This window comes from Artibeus jamaicensis, unplaced genomic scaffold, assembly GCF_021234435.1.
Source record: "Artibeus jamaicensis isolate MK-2021 breed Jamaican fruit bat unplaced genomic scaffold, CSHL_Jam_final contig_384, whole genome shotgun sequence".
NCBI lineage: Eukaryota > Metazoa > Chordata > Mammalia > Chiroptera > Phyllostomidae > Artibeus > Artibeus jamaicensis.
The window spans coordinates 277,830-297,848 of record NW_026521810.1 but is presented as its reverse complement, the minus strand read 5'-3'; the positions used below and the strand labels follow the sequence as shown (position 1 = coordinate 297,848).

At 37.8% G+C, this 20,019-nt stretch overlaps 1 protein-coding gene across 3 annotated transcripts in view; it reads left to right on the top strand.

The window, feature by feature from the left end:
* TBC1D8 (TBC1 domain family member 8) overlaps positions 1-19,550 on the top strand; it is a 157,763-nt gene extending 138,213 nt beyond the window's left edge. For 2 of the 3 annotated variants that reach the window (XM_053664683.1, XM_053664681.1), the window contains 5 exons: positions 3,924-4,164; positions 4,916-4,981; positions 15,601-15,690; positions 16,061-16,158; positions 18,573-19,550. In XM_053664683.1, coding sequence (XP_053520658.1) covers positions 3,924-4,164; positions 4,916-4,981; positions 15,601-15,690; positions 16,061-16,158; positions 18,573-19,097 — 1,020 coding nt within the window. In that variant the 3' untranslated portion in view covers positions 19,098-19,550. The remainder of the gene's footprint in view (positions 1-3,923; positions 4,165-4,915; positions 4,982-15,600; positions 15,691-16,060; positions 16,159-18,572) is intronic. The other variant, XM_053664682.1, reaches the window with a different exon arrangement.
* Positions 19,551-20,019: the final 469 nt, after the last annotated feature.

Genomic DNA, 20,019 nt, shown 5'->3' with positions numbered 1-20,019 from the left:
GTTCTCAATTTGAGAGAATAAGACTCATCAGAAATTTGAATTTATGTAATTTAAAAGATTGCTTTAAATTTATAATATAAAATAAATTTCATTAAGTACTAATTATGTCATCTTTAAGATAAAGAGGTTTTTTTCATTTTATTTATTTATTTTTTAGAGAGAGGTAAAGGGAGGGGGAAAGGAGGGGAGAAACATCAATATATGAGAGAAGGTTGCCTGTTGAATGCCCCCAATGGGGTACCTGGCCTGCAACCCAGACATTTGCCCTGACTGGGAATTGAACCAGTGATCTTTAGGTTCACGGGCTGGTGCTCAATCCACTGAGCCACACTAGCCAGGGAATAATACAAAGAGGTTTTAAATAAGATAGTTAGGGCTGTTTCTTGTTTCCTATTTCTATTGTTCTTGAGAGTGATGTGGTTGTTACTTAATGAAATTTATTTTCATATTTGTAGTTAACCTCATAAGTCTTTCATTTTTGTAGGCCTAACTATAACTACAAGATAACTTTCAAAATTTACCTCCAAAGGAAATTCCAGTAAAATAGTGTCATCATCATGGTGTCTTATTCTGGTGTACAACCTAGGTTCCTCCTTTATGAACCCTTCCCAGCATCTTCCTTCCAGACTCAAGTCATCATCATGTTCTCCATGACAAGCCCTCTCAGACTTTCCTTTCTCCCCATCCTCCTGATCTTCTCTGAATTTCCTTGGCTTTCATAGTTGGATTTCTTGTATTTTAATACTTAAGTACTATTGGGTATAATGTCCTCCAGTTGGATTTTACGTGCACCTCTTGTCTTTTGAATCAAAATATCATTTTGTCAAGGGAAAGGGCCATGAAGACATACTTTGTTTTATAAATATGTGATAGGTTCATAATAAGGAGTCTATTCCTTTTATTGGATCCTTCCCTAAGCCTGGAGTGTACAGATGTGACCCTTTACCCTGTTAACAAGAAATAGTCAGTTATCTTTACATACTCTTTCTGACTGACAAGATAACTGACAAGAAATAGTTATCTTTACAATCATTATCTTTACATACTTTTTCCTATTAAAGATGAATAATGTGGTTGGTACTTAATCTATTTTTATTGTTAATTTAAAGCACTCTTTTTATCCTTTAACGCCTTTCTTTTATTTCCTTTAATTTTATCTAGATATAATTAATTGATATATAACACTGTATAAGTTTAAGGTGTACAGCATAATGACTTACATTATATTGTGAAATAATCACTAAGGTTAAGTTTAGTTAACATCCATCTCATACAGATGCAAAAATAAAAAATAAAAAATAAAAAATGTTGTTTTGCTTGTGATGAGAACTTTCGGACCTATTCTCTTAGCCACTTTCAAATATATCATGAAGCAGTGTTGAGACAGTCATCATGTTGTACACCACATCCCCAGTATTCAGTCATCTCATAGCTGCAGGTTTGTACTGTTTCATCACCTTCACCCAATTCTCCCACTGACCCCACTCTGGTACCCACAAATGTGACCTCTTTTTCTATGAATTTGTGGTTTGTTGTTTTGTTTTTTAGATTCCAAATATAAGTGAGATTATTATCTTTCTCTATCTGACTAATTTCACTTAGCATAATACCCTCTAGGTCCATCCATATTGTAAAACAATTGTTTAAATTACATACATTCAGATTTGTGACATCTATTTCCCATTCTCTCAAATTGAGGACAGCTTCATTAATCTTATCTCTCCAAGTAAGATGTGAACAGTCTGACACGTGGTCAGAACCATAGGCTATTCCTAGAAACACTGGGACCTGAACTGACCTCTGTGGATTCCAACAACCTGCTCTTCTTCAGTTACGTTCATTCACTGCTGCTGGATTATCAGGCTCTAGAGAGTATTTGCTCTTTTTGATATCATTTTGCTTACTGTCATATTCTAATTAAGACTTTTTATTTTCAAAATTTAATTAAAAATGCAAAACAAAGGAAATGAAATTATCCTTTTATCATTAAAAAAAAGAAAGCTTTTAAGCAAAAACGAAAGGATCTTATCCTATGTGCACCTATAATCCTAATTTGTACAGGTAATTACTGTTCACAAATGACACGTCTCTTTCCCAGTTTTTTTCTCTGTAGGCACACACACACATACACACACACTTTTTCCACACAAAAGCGAGATCATGCTACACGTAATGGCCTGTAGTTTTTTCGAGAGCAATAGCTACAGCTCTTTTCTCATTCTTTTTTAATGGCTGCACAATTTTATTATTGGTCAGAACCATAATTTATGGTTTAAATGTTTAAACTATAACAGTTACCTATCAGTGGGCATTGATGTTGTTCCCAGTTTTTTGCTGCTGTATAAACAGTGCTGTGCTGAGTGAATGTCCATCAAGATGTGCCCCATCAAGATGTCCATCCTGCTGTTTTTGTAGGAGGGGTTTCTTAGGGATGCACAAGTCTGGTTTTAGTAAGTACTGTTCAAGTGTTTTTGATTTTTCAAATTTCATTTTCATTGATGGTATCTAAGAGTGCTCATTTCCTACACTCCACACCCACCCAGCATTTAATATTGGATCTTTAACATTTAATATTTAACACTTAGTATTTAACATTTAATATTAAAGGGTCCAATATTTATAGCATTTCATATTAAATATTAATATTTTAAGATACTGAAGTTAATATTAAAGATTTATTAACATTTAATAAAATGTTAATATTGGATCTTAACCTTTACTATGGATCTTTACATTTTTTTCTACTCATTAGAAAATTGCATTAAAATTAAGTTTGTTTACTTATGAGTGAGGTTGAGAATTTTAGTGGCTAATTGTATGTCTTTTTTCTGTCACCTATTCTCATCCCTTGATTATTTTTATTTTTATTTTTATTTTATTTTATTATTTTTTGTAGGATTCTATGCAAACTGGTTGGGTTAGGCCTTGGCCTATGTAACTGTTTTCTTCTGGGCAGGATGCTGTGGGCCTTTAGTATCACAGGATGCAGAAATATACATGGAAATTCATAGTGTGTCTTGGATTTTCAGGAACAGAAATTTATTAGACCTTTGTGGTACTTTTCACAATTCTGAAAATTCTTTTTAAGGGACATGAGTGTAGTGAATATGACAGTAAAATCATAAATGTCATTTTTTTTTCTATCCAGAATGGTATGTGCCCCTTGCATATTAGAGTATTGGAGGAGGGCATTGGAATTGTGAAGAATCTGCGGTCATTGGGATTCATTTCAGTGAGCTGAGGTATCCCAAGAGGTTACTTAGTACAGGTGTATAGGATGTATTCTAAAGAGGTTCAGCTGATCCTCAGTGACAGGGCCAGTTTTGTTTGCTTTAGTTTTTAGTCTATTCCCAAGACTTTTCAAGTTGCCTTTGCTTTTTACTTTTAATTTTTTGAATTGTTAATATATTCACGTGGTTCAAGGTTTAGAACATATGAAGAAGTATTCAGTAAAAAGACTTGCTTCCACATTTGAGTCCCTACCCCCATTTTTTCTGACAGGTAACCAGCATTCCTAGTTTCTTTTGTATCCTATAGCTTCAGCTAGTAGTTTTTGATTTTCAAATATGACTTTATGAGAAAATAGATTAAAAATTGTATGTTGTCTATTTTTAAAACTATGGCAGCTGAACTGCATATTTAAAAATGATTAGAATGGTAAATTTTGTTATATGTATTTGCTACAATGAAAAAATTTTAATTAAAAAACATAAAAATTGCATATTCATATGGTAACAGTGAACACTTACATGTCTGGTTAGAGTGGTGAAATAGTAATTTTTTGTGTGTGTGTGTTACAGTGTTCCTCGTGCAATATAATAGATAATTTTAGAAGGCAAAGTAAGCCATGAGAGGTCATGTTAGCCTTGGCTTTCAAGTATGCTGCCATCTCTCACAGGTCCCTCTTTTCCTCTTGTTTTAAGAGAGAATATATGATGAGCTGTTACTGGGAGCAGTCCAGGCCCATGGCCTCTCGCCACGATCCCAGCAGGCCCTATGCAGAGCAGTACCGCATAGACACCCGGCAGTTTGCCCAACTGTTTCATCTTGTCTCGCCATGGACCTGTGGGACCCACACGGAGATCCTTGCTGAAAGGACTTTTAGGCTTCTGGATAACAACATGGACCATCTTATTGAATTCAGAGCATTTGTGAGCTGTCTTGGTATGACTCTGTACTTAACTGCAGCGAGTTGATTTGGGATGTGAATCTGTGAACATAATACAAGGTGGATTGTGTAGCAGGCAGATACAAACAATGAAATGTTTTTTTGATTAGCCTCACATGAGTTTGTGATTTTAAAAATCACTCTGCATCCCTTGCCAGGTGGCTCTGTTGGTTGGAGCGTTGTTCCAAACACCAAAAGGTTGTGGGTTCCATCCCCGGTCAGGGCACGTACAGGAAGCAACTAATGGGTGTTTCTCATGTTGATGTTTCTCTCTCTCTCTCTCTTTCTCTCTCCCTTACTTCTTCCCTCCCCTACCTCTCTCTAAAATCAATTTTGTTAAAGAATCATTCTGTAGGCTCCTATCTTGACTGGTTTTATAATTTCTTAAGGAGAAAGGGACTCAGGCTGTTAATACACAAGCTCATTGACCTTTTTCTCTTTGGTTCCCAGGGTGTGATGGTGGTTTGTTAGAAGCCACATTCCCAAAGCTTACACATAGAATTAAAATCTGTCAAAAGGTATGAGGCCAGACAAAATTTATGAGGTTATCTTGTAGCTCAACAGTCACCAGTCACCAGCTTTTTTCACATTTTCATTGCAAACATAGTGTATGTGTCTGGGGTAAGGGAAGAGGAAGTGTTGTGTCCACAAGTGTTGACCTTTTTTTCTCTTCAGTGAGTTTGTGTCATGACGCGTGTACTTTAACTATTTGCATCTATTCATTCAATCTCACTTTTTTTTTTGCAGATACTATGTATAATGGAGAAATGAATGAGAAAATTAAACTGTTATATAGACTTCATATTCCTCCAGGTAAGTAATAATGAGTAGAAAAATTAGGCTGTATTCTGCCTTGACTGCTTTGTGTATAATACTGAAGTTCTTTTTATTTATTTATTTTATTTTTTACTGTTTAAATGATATTTTATTGATTATGCAATTATAGTGTCTGAATTTTCTCTCCTATGCCCCCCCTCCACTCAGCACCCCTCACTCCCTCAGGCATCCCCACACCATTGTTCATATCCATGGGTCATGCATATAAGTTCTTTGGACTCCCCATTTCCTATACTATACTTATATACCCATGGCTATTCTGTAACTACCTATTTGTACTTCTTAATCCCCTCACCACCTCACCCATTCCCCTATGCACCCCTTGCATCTGGTGACCATGAAAATGCTCAGTATTCATAATCTTGTCTTTTTTTTCTTTCCTTTATAGCATACAAACTGTTTAAATATATTTTATTGATTATGCTATTACGGTTGTCCCATTTTTCCCTTTATTCTCCTGCGCCCTGCATATCCCATCCCACCCATGCCCTGCCCTTAGTTCATGTCCATGGGTCATACATATAACTTCCTTTTCTCCATTTTCTACACTATTCTTAACCTCCCCCTGTCTATTTTCTGACTACCATTTATGCTACTGATTCCCTGTACCTTTCCCCCCATTCCTCCTCCTCTTCCCTGCTGATAACCCTCCATGTGATCTCCATTTCTGTGATTCTGTTCCTGTTCTAGTTGTTTGCTTAATTGGTTTTTGGTTTTCACTTTTTTGGATTCTGTTGTTGACAGTTGTGAGTTTGTTGTCATTTTACTGTTCATATTTTTGATCTTTTTCTTTTTCTTAGATAAGTCCCTTTAACATTTCATACAATAAGGACTTGGTGATGATGAACTCCTTTAGCTTTACCTCATCTGGAAGCACTTTATCTGCCTTCCCATTCTAAATGATAGCTTTGCTGGATAGAGTCATCTTGGATGTAGGTCCTTGCCTTTCATGACTTTGAAATCTTCTTTCCAATCCCTTCTTGCCTGTAAGGTTTCTTTTGAGAAATCAGCTGAGAGTCTTATGGGAAGTCCTCTGTAGGTAACTGTGTCCTTTTCCTTTGCTGCTTTTAAGACTCTCTCCTGATCTTTAATCTCGGGTAACTTAATTATAATGTGCCTTGGTGTGTGCTTCCTTGGGTCCAGCTTCTTTTGGGACTCTCTGAGCTTCCTGGACTTCCTGGAAGCCTATTTCCTTTGCCAGATTTGGAAAGTTGTCCTTCTCTAATAAGATTTCAATTTCTTCCTCTTCCTCTTCCTCTGGCACCCCTGTGATCAGAATGTTGGAAAATTTAAGGTTTTCCTGGAGGTTCCTGAGCCTGTCCTTATTTTTTTGAATTCTTGTTTTTTCATTTTGTTCTGGTTGAATGTTTATTTCTTCCTTCTCCAAACTGTTGATTTGAGTTTTGGTTTCCTTCCCTTCTCTATTGGTTCCCTTTATTTCACTTTTCATAGCATTCACCCTTTTCTCTATTTTGCGACCATACTCAACCAATTCTGTGAGCATCCTCATTACCATGTTTTGAATTCTGCATTTGATATGTTGGCTATCTCTTCATTGCTTAGTTGTATTTTTTCTGGAGCTTTGATCTATTCTTTCATGTGGGCCATTTTTTTTTTTTTTTGTCTCAGCTCACTTGTTATGTAGTAAGGGGTAGAACCTTAGGTATTCACCAGGGTAGGGCAACCCACAGTGCTGCATTGTGATACTGCATGTGGGAGAGGAGTCCAAGAAGGAACAATGCCTCTTGTTCAGCTCTCTGCCAGCTTTCAGTCACTTCCACTCTACCCACAATCAAATTGGGCCCTGTTGGTGCTGACTCCCTGGTGGGTGGTTTTGTGTATGTTCTAGGACCCTATGGGTATCTCCAATGAACTGTCCTGTGAGGCTGGGTGTTTCTCCTGCCTCCTCAACCACCATAGGTTTTTTAAATTTGAGGCTCTATTTCTCTGCACTGGAACTCAGGCTAGCATGGTCTGTCTTGCTCCTCAGTTGTTCCTCCTGGTTTATCCGCACGCAAATATGGGACCACCCACTCTGCCAGCTACCACCTCACCCAGGTGGCCAGCTGCTGCCAGCTTTCTGCCCCTTCTACTGTTCTGGATGAATGTTTCTTCTTTAACTGCTTGGTTGTGAGACTTCCTTAGAGTTTGATTTTCTGTCAGTTCTGATTGTTTTTTGTTTTTAAATTTGTTGTTGTCCTTCCTTTGGTTGTGCGAGGAGGCACAGTGTATCCACCTCTGCCCCCATCTCGGCTGGAAGTCCTGAAGTTCCTTTCAAATTTCAGACTTAAAACCACAGATATTTCTGGTTTAGGGTTCCTGATGACATTTTAAGTACTGTATTGTATGGCCTATGGCAGTGGTTGCCAAACTTGAGGGTGAAGTATAATCATCTGGAGAACTTGTTAACACAAGTTACTGGGCCCTCCCTAGTTTCTCAACTCACTAGATCTGAGGACCACACCTTATGAACCATTGACCTGTAGAATGTATGGGAAACCAGACCATGGTGGCCTTAACAGATGGCTGTTTTACTCTACTGGTTTTGAAGGACCATTTCATTTTTCCAACATGTAAGACCTTGCTCCTTCAAATTAAATCAGGGGTAACTGAGAACAAAGGAAGTAGTTTTGAAACCTATGGGAATACCTTAAGTTATTCAGTGGATCTTTGAAATTGATAGAGGTGGATTAGGAATTCCATAGGGTCTCTGGACCTCAGTGCTGTGGTTCCGGTGCTGAATGGGGCAGCCTCTGATAGAAGTTTCCACTGAGGGTGCCTGGGGAGGCTGTTGGGCTTTAGGTTTCCAGGACCATGAGAGCCTGATGGCTTTTACAATGAACTGTACAAAAAGTTGAAAATGAAAGTGACTGTTATTGGTGGGCTTTCTAGGTACAGTTTCTGAATCAGCCATTACTAAGTTGGTGTATAATACATTATGAACATTATCTCCAGGAAGCATTCTGTAGCAGCCACGCACAGCTGCTCCTCTACTGTTCCAAGCACTCATGGTTACTCTAGTGCAAATTGTTTAGCATCAGTGAAGTTCTTTGCCTTTTATGCTAATATATTGTAATTTGCCATTATTTTTCGTACTAACATAGAAGACATGCATAATTATTCCTTTACTGTCATTATCACCTTTTCATAATCATTACCTATTATATCTAGCATATTGCTAAATAGAACATGATTGATTTTATTTTTTTCAATTATTTTGAGTTTTAAGTAACTTTATTTTGGGATAATTTTAGATTCATAGTAAAGTTACAAAGATTGTATAGATAGTTGTCATTCTTGATATATCTTTAAATTTATTACTGGTTTTTGATATTATCATTTGAAATTGGTATTTGATTAATATAATTTCATATTGAATTATTTGGTTCCGGATTACAAGTTTATTTCTAAAAAATATTTTAATTATATTAATTCATTAAAGGCATTCATAGACTTTTTGGCTTCAGAAATCAATTTTTCAAAAAGCTTTCTGAACATATATGATTGTAATATTTATAGTGTATGACTGAATTTAAATTGTTAAATGGAAGTTAAAATTTGATATATTATTTTGTTTACCTATATTTAACATTTTAATTTTTATGCAGTTTTTTAAAAAAGTCTTAATGTAGACCTTAAAACCTGTATTTAAACACAGCAATTTGCCAAGGCTGTGAAGATCCACAGTACATTTAGGTATTTTCATTTAAATAGATTTAATTTTAACAAATATGTACTTTCTACCAATAATGAACAACTTTTTGATTAAAGGTGGGATAGACATGCTAGTTTGAAAAAAAGTTTTAACTCACTAATTAGGAAATATGCTGAGGGTTACAAATTTGAACTTGTGTGCCCAAAGAGGAATGCTTTATTTCCCTGATGGGAGGCAGGGTACCATACAGGGCACATCAGCACCTGGCCTCTGTGTGTACTGGTTGAAATTTGGAGAGGGTTCTAAAGGATACAAGGGACTTTTGTGAGCTTGCTTAAGTTATCTGATGCAACACAGGAAATGAGGAAGTGCTAGGCCTAGGGCTGGGCCTTACAGTTCTGGGAAGTGCTTACTTTGTTCGCTCCATGATGACTGCAACACTATTTAGCACAGGAAATAGAAGAGAAATACTCCAGATGATTTGATACCATATCAGGTGACATAGGGATGAATAGTATTCCTGAAGATTATTAAATCAGGAGTTTTCATAGCAGATTGATAAATGTACATGTATTGATCATTTTGCTTAATTATACTAATTAGACTTCCAGAAGACAGTTCCTGGAAGAACATTAGCTTTATCATCAAGAAGCATCAAAGCAAGCTACTAAGAATGATATGTTGGCAATAGTAAACCAACACAAAGTAGTGAGGTGTTGGAGGCTTTCCATAAGATGGTATACTGAGATCAGAGCTGATATTACAAGTTCCTCCTGGCAGATTAGCTTTCTAAAATATTTCCCTGCTGGTCTGGATCTGTATCAAATGGATCTTCAGATGTTGAATCTAATAAAATTTGAGTGGCTCATCTTTATATTCAGATTTATGTGAAGAAGTACAAATTTCTTCCTGAGTACCAAAGTCCATTTGCTGTCCAGAGGAAGGGTTTAGTCAAGAAGTTGAGTTAAAAGGAAAAATCTTACAAGTAATTTTAACTTGTAATTTGTTTGAAGATAGTTACTTTAAAAAGACTTAAAATGTTGAAAACCTGAATGAACTTAATTGAAAACTCAAAGAATGCATGAAAACATATTAACATGTACTGATACAGTATGGATTCATAGCAAAAAGTCAACTCAGAAAAGAACAAGGTTATACTTCATTAATGTTGGTCAGTGTTATTATTTGGATCCTGAAACATAATTATGGGCTAATATTGTAATATCTATATTTTAATGAGGAAAAGCTTTGTTTTGAAATATTTGATATGAAAAATATTGATTGGATTAAAAATATGGTTACAGTAGCCAAAGATTTTTCAACATTATATTTGTCAGGAAGAGAGAAACTGTTTGATGTACAGAATAACCGACCACATACTTGAAGTAAAAAATATTTAAACCATTCAAATTCTTGGTAGTGACAAGAAAGGAGTTTCCATCAAGTAAAGAAAAATGCCATTTGCCTCCACCTTCTTGTGATAGTGACATCTGTTTTGAAGAGGTCATTATTTCAAAGTCCTAATCAGGAATTGTATGTAGCCATTTCAATATTATTAGTATGAAAACTAATATTAAAAAATTCTGAGTATGCTAAGATTTCAATACCATTCATTCCATTCTGTTACTTGACAAAATCTATTTTGTTCCATTGCTCACAATAAAAGAATGTACTTTGGAAGTTTAAGTTCATTTACTTAGAATGGATCCACTTTCTAAACCTATGCAGTACAATTGAAAATACACAAGATTTTTGCTTGACATTGCTTTGTCAAGAGTACCACCAGACACACACACACACACAATTATAGATTACATGGGATGTAACCTTAGGTTTTCATGGGATGAAAACCTTAGCAGTATTGCAGAATGCGATATTATGTGTTTGAAATGAACATCAGCAGGACCAAAGATATGGAGCATATGATGACTAATATTTGCCTAAGAGTAGTTTGGCACTCAGGTTATACCCACTATATTGGTTCTCTTTGGTTGACCTGGTATGGTTATACTGAGAAACAATACTGGAGATAAATTATAATCTTCTGCTTTTTCAAATGTGCCAATATGTCAAAATATCCACTGGGAGCCAATAAAACTAAAAAATCACTACACTGCTCTAAGGACCAAGTTGTTGGGAATGAGCCAAGAGACATTACATGAAGAAAGCTCACTAAGTGAGGTGGAAACAGGTGAACTAAATGATGACTCCATCCATAAGAACTTCCTTCAGAGAAATGGAAACAGTATGAATATTCAGTTGAAGGAAATAACGATTTTGAAAACAGATGACCTACTGAGGAAACTTGCCAAGGTCAAATCACAGGATACAAAAATGACAGTTCCCACTCTGGTCTAACAACTTAGGCTGTACTGATACCAGCTAGGTCATAAGTGATACCAGGTACACTGATTTGGTGATGGGCAGCTTAGGCTAGATGAGAGATCTGCTCTTCGGATTGGGACCAGACTTGAAAATGCCACTTGAAGTGGAAACTGCAGAATACAAACCTCCTAAAAAACCTTTTGTGAAATTAAAGATTGCGTTGAACTTTTTAAAAGAAAACTGAGGTGCTGAAGATCTCTGATATTATCCAAGTTGTCAGGAAGCCACTAAGAAATTGGATTATGATCTCAGCATCCAGTACTCACTATGTCTCAAGGGATTTTTTTACAGTAGATAGTTAACACGAAAGTTGGGTACTTTAGTTGATTTCATATCAATGATTGAGTTATATTGTAATTCCTAATCCAAATGAAAGTCCTATAATTTGATTGCTTTTTCCAACTACTGTGGAGGGGTAGGAGGAGGACACTGTATTGCTTATGAAAGAAGAAAATATGATGGAGGGTGGTATTATTTTGATTGTAGTATCTTAATTGAATCAGAAGGCTAAATTGTGCTGAAAGCAGTATGTTTAAGGGATAAGGGAATTTCAGATAACCAAATGTAAATTATTCATCAGATTTTAACTTGTGCAGTCCTTGAAATGAGACACAATGAAAACTTTAATAATTTCTTAATTCATTTATAGTCTGGAATTATGATATTATATATATAAGAACAGAAAACTAAGATTACATTTAGTTCAAATAGCCCATTTAGAAAGGCTAAAAGTACATTTGAAGAATGTATGTAAACTCAGTCTTTTTTTAAAATATATTTTATTGATTATGCCATTACAGTAGTCCTATTTCTCCCCCTTCATTCCCCTCCACCCTGCACACCCACTCCCCCACCATTCCCCCCCTTTAGTTTATGACCACCTGTCTCAAGTTCTTTAGATTCTATATTTCCCATACTATTCTTGCCCTCCCCCTATCTATTTTTCACCTACTGTCTATGCTACTTATTTTCTGTACCTTCTCCCCCCTTCTCCTTCTCCCACTCCCCTGTTGCTAACCTCCATGTGATCTTCATTTCTATGGTTCTGCTCCTGATCTGGCTGTCCTCTTAATTTGCTTTTGTTTTAGGTGTGGTTCTTAATAACTGTGAGTTTGCTGTCTTTTCACTGTTCATCTTTTTTATCTTCTTTTTCTTAGGTAAGTCCCTTTAACATTTCATATAATAAGGGCTTAGTGATGATGAACTCCTTGAATTTGATCTTATCTGAGAAGCACTTTATCTATCCTTCCATTCTAAATGAAAGCTTTGCTGGATAGAGCAATCTTGGATGTAGGTCTTTGGATTTCATGACTTGGAATACTTCTTTCCAGCCCCTTCTTGCCTGTAAGGTCTCTTTTGAGAAATCAGCTGACAGTCTGATGGGAGCTCCTTTGTAGGTGACTGTCCCCTTATCTCTTGCTGCTTCTAGAATTCTCTCCTTCATTTGAATCTTGGATAATGTAATTATGATGTGCCTTGGTGTGTTCCTTCTTGGGTCCAACTTCTTTGGGACTCTCTGAGCTTCCTGAATTTCCTGGAAGTCTATTTTCTTTGGCAGATTGGGGAAATTCTCCTTTATTATGTGTTCAAGTAAGTTTTCCACTTGTTGCTGTTCCTCTTCCCCTTCTGGTACCCCTATAATTCGGATGTTGGAACGTTTAAAGATGTCCCGAAGGTTCCTAAGCTTCTCCTCATTTTTTTTTGAATTCTTGCTTCTTCATCCTTTTCTGTTTGGTCGTTTTTTTCCTCTTTCTGGTCCACTCCTTTGATTTGAGTCCCAGTTTCCTTTCCATCACTATTGGTTTCCTGTGCATTTCCATTCATTTCAGTTAGTTTAGCCTTCATATGTTCCTCCAATTTGTGACTAAAATCAACCAGTTCTGTGAGCATCCTGAGCACTAGTGTTTTGAACTGTGCATCTGAAAGTTTGGCTATTTCTTTATCGCTTAGATTTATTGGCTCTGGGGCTCTGAGTTGTTCTTGAGCCATGTTTTGATCTGTTCGTGCCTGTTAATTATGAGGAGTGGAGCCTTAGGTGTTCACCAGGGTGGGGCTACCCAGGTAGCTGGTTTGTGACTCTGTATGTGGGGGCAGGGTCAGAGAGGGACAATAGCAGTCCCCTCTGCCACTTCCCACCACTGGGGCCTGCGCAGTCTGTCTCATCGCTCGCCCCTTCACTGGTTTATCTGCATGCGAATGTGTGACTACAGTCAGCCCTTAGTGGGTCCACCGCCTTGTGCCCTCAGTCGGTCTGTCGGCTACTCCACACCTGGGATCTGCCGGCTGCTGGAGTGCCTGGGTCACGCCCCTGGGTCAGTATGGTGGATTTTTCCTGCCAGACCCCACTCTGCTGCTGGCTCTGCCCCTCTTACCAGTTTGGCTGAAGGGTTCGTTGTTGTCAGACTTCCGTATAGTTCAATTTTCTGTGGTTTGGCTGCGTTTTTGTTGCTAAAACTTTGTTGTTTTTAAACTTGGTTGTGCAAGAAGGTACAGTGCTTCCACCCACACCTCCATCTTGGTGGAAGTTGTAAACTCAGTCTTTACTATTTTCCCAAATGCATTGTATCCTGTTTCTGATCATAGATAGATAAGTTTTATTCAGTGAACTCTGAGGCTCCTGGTGTTCCCTGATGTCCAGCCCCCGTCATGGTGTTTTCTGTGTGCCAGGACTGGAAAGAGGCCGGAAAGCATTGCTTTGTGGTTGGTTGGCCTTTCCAGTTCCTTGTCACTGTTGATACTTTATGTGCCTCCTTTCTGGACACACCCACTGCTTGAATTAATTGTTCCACTCTATGCTTCCATGATGTGTGCATGTTGGTTCTTCTATTAGAGTGACTTGTGGGAGTGCTTCTTCTGTTTGATGCACCAAGCTCTTTGAGGACAGGGATGCAGTGTCCTCTTAACATCTCAGTGGCTCTTATCTAGAAAAGCCACTTCCATCTTGACTGTCCCAAGTACCATCCAGTGTTTGTGAGTTTCCACTTAGTTTTTTGAGTGGCTTGTCACACTTTGTAGAATTTATTTTCTGCAAAGCTGGGGAAAAGAATGACTCAACATCTTTATTGTAGGAAAAAAAGATTGGAAAATAACTGAAACCTATCTTCTAAGAAAAGAGGGTAGCTTTCCAAGGCTTTCGTGCCATCTTATGGGGTGTTTATTCAATCACAACAGAATTTTGCCTGACTTATTCTCAGTGAATGGCTTACTAGTAAGCTTCAACTTTTTAAAAATGAGGATCCTTTGTCTGTAATCCCCTTTATAATTATTTTTGTGAGCTTTATTTATTTTTAGAAAGGAGGAAGGGAGGGAGAAAGAGAGGGAAACATCAATGTAGGAGAGAAACATTGATCAGTTGCCTCTTACATGTCCCCAACTGGGGATCTGGCCTGCACCCCAGGTATGTGCCCTGACCTGGAATCAAACCAGTGACTTTTCGATGGTGCCCAACCCACTGAGCAGGGCTATATTTCTAAGTGTTATTGATCTACAATTCACATACTACACAATTAATTCACTTAAAGTACACAGTCCAAAGCTTCTAGTATATTCAGCTAAGCAACCATCATGATTTTAGAACCTTTTCATTACCCCCTTAAGAAAGCCCAAACCTGTTAACATTGCCCCCCTCTCCCCTCTACCCATTTCTCCCTGGTTTCTGTTCTATAGATTTGCCTTGTCTGGATATTTTGTATAAAGGGAATCATGCAATATATGTGCTGTTTTTGAGCTGCCTTCACAGTTCATCCATGCTGTAGCGTGTATCAGTGTCGCATTCCTATTTATGGCTATATCTGATACACCAATTGGTGGGCATGCCATAATTTATCTGCTCACCAACTGATGAACAGTTAGGTTTGTTTCCAGCTTCTTGGCTCTTAGGAACAATGCTGCTGCATGCATTTGTGTACAAGTTTTTGAGTTGACACATTCTCATTTTCTTTTCGTATACACCTAGTGGAGTTTCTGGGTTGAATAGTAATTTAACTTTTTTGAGGAACTGCCAGGCTATTCTCCAAAATGGCTGTAAGATTTTATATTTCCACCAGCAGTGTATTAGGGTTCTGATATAATTGTATTTTTGTGCATTTCAAAACTTGTAATAAAGTGATTTGAATTCAGTAAAGCTCTTCCCAATTTTTGTTAGAAAGTATGTAATATAGCACAATGTGCCTATTATAGAAAAATAACATGAAAAGTTTAGAACAAATTACATTATTCCACCCAAAGATATGGTGTTTATTGGTAAAATTTATGGGTATAGTATACACATACATATCACATATTTTTTTAGGCCAGGTCTTGTGAATTGGTATATCATTAATTACAACAGTATATATACATACATCCAGAAAAGGGGACTGCTCTGGTTTGTAAGATATTTTCTTTACTCTGTGTATCTAGACAGTGCTTTCTGTATACCTGGGTTCACAGACCCTGCATAGGCTGGTTCCCACAGATTGGGGGCTGCTGGCTTACTTAACCTTTAGTTTTCTTACCTAAAAAGCTTTGGTTTAGTCAAGGTAATATAATTTGTTCAACTTAATCTTTTTTTAAGCACTTACTGAAAATGATCGAGACAGCCAGTCACCATTAAAGAATCCTCTGTTGTCGACGTCAAGACCCTTGGTTTTGGGGAGATCAAATGGCACGTACCTCTCTTCATTATACCTTCAATATGGCACACCACTGCTGTTTTCAGGAGCAAGACTTTGCGGCTCTTCTTAGACTCACCTACGCCCTCCCTCCTGAGAAGGAACACTGTTCCTGCTGCTTTCAAAGGCCAGAAACCTTGAGTTGTGTTGTACTACTGACTGCCCCTCAAGCCTACCACGTTTATTCTTGTAGCAAGAGATGTCACCTGGCTGCCACTCTCCATTTGTGATCAGTTGTAAAATACTGTTCCTCTTATGTTCCTCAGTTTGGAATTCCTCCACCCTGCACTTACCCCCTTTTATGTATTTTTCTTTTTTTGCTTTTATTGTATTTAGACTAACACATTGTTTCCTTTGTCTCAGGTGATACAACTGATTATCAGAAACAGCTAAAGCAGATGATTAAGGATTTAGCCAAAGGAAAAAGTGAAACTGAGACTGAATTGCCCCAAATGAGCCAGGTATGGACTTTATTCTGTGTAAACAATTAACTATCTTGCCAAATGATTTGTTTAGAAGTAAGTTTGGTAATTCAGTTGGGGCCCTTTTACCTACAAAGCCATTATTAAAGGATCTTATAAATTTGGGGAGGGAAATCTCTAAAAATGTGACCCATTCAGATATTCAGAGCTCTTCAAAACAGGCTGTCTTTGAAGAATTTTCTTATCAAATTCATTAACCAGAGTGTGATGAAGATTTATTCCACAGAGTGATAGCATTTGGTGGCACTGTGGATATACCATAGTTTTCTTCCCTTAAAATTGGTCAGTGTTCAGCCCTGGCTGGTGTAGCTCAGTGGATTGAGCATGGGCCTGCAAACCAAAGGATCACGGTTCATTCCCAGTCAGGGCACATGCCTGGGTTGCAGGCCAGGTCCCAGGCAGGGGACGCAGGAGAGGCAACCATACATTGGTATTTCTCTCCCTTTCCTTCCCTTCCCCTCTAAAGATAGATAAATAAAATCTAAGAGAAAAAAAAAAAATTGGTCAGTGCCTAAAAGCACTGATTATGTGACAGTACTTATCTCTTAAAGCCTTTCTGCAATCTCCAGAACAGGTTTCTGTGCCACTTTCAAGCTCCGTGTGATGGTATTAGGTTATTTCACAGTCCTTTATTATAGGTCCTGTCCTAAGTCTTTTTGGTGCTAATATGTGCCGTGAGCCTTCAAGAGGGGACATTTAGCATGCAGTTTCTCAAGTCTTGTTTTGACCTCAATTATCTTTTGGGGTTCCTATGTTGTGACATATTTGCTGAGCGTTGCTCTACTCTGGGGTGTTCCTTTCACATTTTCCTTCTACTCCATAAAATTAGTTACATCTCAATATTGCATGTCAGTCGTAGCTTGATTTAAAAAAAAAAAAAAACTAGTTAAATCTCGTCAGCTAGAGCCATCAGCAGTACCATTCTGATAGTGTATCAGCCCTTTACTACAAAAATGGGCTGTATCAATACTTGAAGTCATTTACTTCAAAACAATCATGGATATTTCTTTCATATCATTATCTATTAAATTAGCAGTTCTCAACCATTTTCTTATTCCTAGAATTGTGTAGCTAAATCTCACATGAAGCATCTCTCATCACATTACATAAGTCTCAATTTGGGCAGGAGTGTGTAATTTCAGAAGCATAAGTCATCACTGTCCTTCATTTTTACCACCTTTTAGTTGCTGCATGGTAGTCCCACCAGAAGAGCAAGCCATTATTTTAGTCATAATAAGTTGCTTCCAACTTTTTCCTGTAATAACCCTTAAACATACCTGTAAATAAAAGTTCTGCATAGTTTTTGGGTGCACTGCTTGCCTGAAATTGACTTGCTGGGTTAAAGGATGTATGTGAAGACATCGGGATGGGCAAATTTGTATTTTTCTGTAAGATGGGCTCTAGAACTTGGTGGTCTTTAACTTCATTTGAAACAATTTTGTTAGATTGCATTGTGACAGCTGTCATACCAGCATACATTAGAAAAAAAACATCAAAATTGGTGAATTCTTTTTTTTTTTAAGGTTTCATCCATTCTTTTAAATTTTATTTATTTATCTTTAGAAGGGAAGGGAAGGAGAGAAGGAGAGAAATATCAATGTATGGTCGCTTCTGGGGCATCCCCTGCAGGGAACTGGCCCCTGCTGGGAACTCACCTGCCACCCAGGCATGTGCCCTGACGGGGAATCAAACCGCGATCGTGTGGTTCGCAGGCCCGTGCTCAATCCACTGAGCCACACCAGCCAGGGCTCCAAAATTGGTGAATTCTTGTATAGCCATTTTAATGTTACAGATGGAAGAAAATACACATTTTCAGCATATTACGCTTTATTATTTCAAGGTAAAAATGTAAATGAAATGCAATAAAACATTTGTTCAGTGTATGGAGGTGCTGTGACTGATTGAACTTGTCAAGTGGTTTTAAGTTTAGTGCTGGAGATTTCTTGCTGGACAATGCTCCACAGCTGGGTAGAGCAGTTGAAGTGTACAGTGATCAAATTGAGACATTGAGAACAATCAACATTATACCACGCAGGCAATTGCTGAGATACTTGAAATATCTGTATCAGTAATTATTGGTGAAAATGAAAAATGTGTCTTTACAGAAAAAACTATAAAGACTTTGGGGCAACTCAATACAATAGCACACTTAGAAGTATGCTATTTGTATAGACAAATCCTATACAAAGCATCCATATTCCTTAGAAGTATAGCATACTTCTAAGTGTGCTGAAATTCTCTGGAGTCTAAGGGCAAGATATACCTTGTCTCATATTCTGCTTCCAAAAGTACCATGTCGTTTTCTCTAAGTACTAGTTTTTTTTGTTTTTTTTTTTTGAAAGCATACTTCTATCCTGGTTATGCTGCTATATACCATATACTTTTTTCCCCAGAGAGAATTTATCCAGTTCTGTAAAACTTTGTACAGTATGTTCCGGGAAGATCCAGAAGAAAACAATTTGTATCAAGCCATTGCCACAGTAACCACTCTGCTGCTGCAGATCGGGGAAGTGGGGCACCGAGGTAGCAGCTCTGGAAGCTGCTCTCAGGACAGTGGGGAGGAGCCACAGGCTTCTCCTTCTCTGGAGCAGGACTCTGTATTCGCAGACACTGATCCTGGGACAGCTTCCCAGGATGCCCAGGCATTTCCTGAAGAGGCAGAAGGGGACTGGACAGTCTCCCTTGAGCATATCTTAGCTTCACTTTTGACTGAACAATCATTAGTAAACTTTTTTGAAAAGCCATTGGACATTAAATCCAAACTTGGAAATGCCAAGATCAATCAATACAGTCTCAAAACTTTTGAAATGAGCAGCCCATCACATCCTGAAATCAAGCAAGACAGCAGTTTGCTGAGACAAGTCTGCCATAACAAAGCAAGGATCACAAAGCAAGTTTCATGGGTTGTCAGCCCGTAAGTCCAGGTTTCAGGCTGAGTATATCCCACAAGCTGGGTATATACAGGTAAATCAACCTGACAGCCCCAGCTGTGGCCAGGATAACTTATGTAACCCTCAAACATGTATTTCTATTTATTCTTAAGACAATTACCAGTTTTGAAATTTTCTTAAATGGACATTTCTGCTATGCTTTTGTTCTGAGAACAAAAGTCCAGTGTATCATATTAACCCACAAATGCCCAAGCTTCTGTTTTACTTGGATAATGGGAGGTCCAGAATCAAGTTCACTTCCAAATCTAAGAGCCACTATCTGTGCAATTGCACTTGGCTTTTTTTGCACAAACTGTTTCAATGCTGGTAATTGTAACCATTTCAATATATTTGGTTGTATTCACCTGTTCTTGCAAAAAATGTATATATACTTTCAATGCTGGCCTCCAGATTTTTAAATAAATTTTGTATTGATTTTGGTCCTTGTTTATGCCTTATACTTATCTGAGTCTATGGTCTGGGTTGTGCCAGTGAACAGATAAGCTGGAGATGCCCCCCCCCCACCAATCTTGTGTTTCCGGTCAATGGTGCAACAGGCACAGGCGTATCCAACCTTCGGCCCAACACAAAACCGTCAATTTACTTAAAACATTAGATTTCTTTTGTGATTATGTGTGGCAACATATTTAATGGGTGGCTCAAAACAACTCTTCTTCCAGTGTGGACTGGAGATGCCAAAAGATTGGACACTCCTGCTTGGATTTTCAACCCTAACTTGGCTGTGCACTACCATCACCTACAGGGCTTCCAAGATGACCTCTTTATAGGGGTGTAAATAATAATGTAATAATATAGCCCCTGCAACAATGCTTTCAGGCTAAAGATTTTGGATTATGTAAATTTTACTCCTGAGCTCCATGTAAACCCAGACTAAAAATACCTCAAGGCC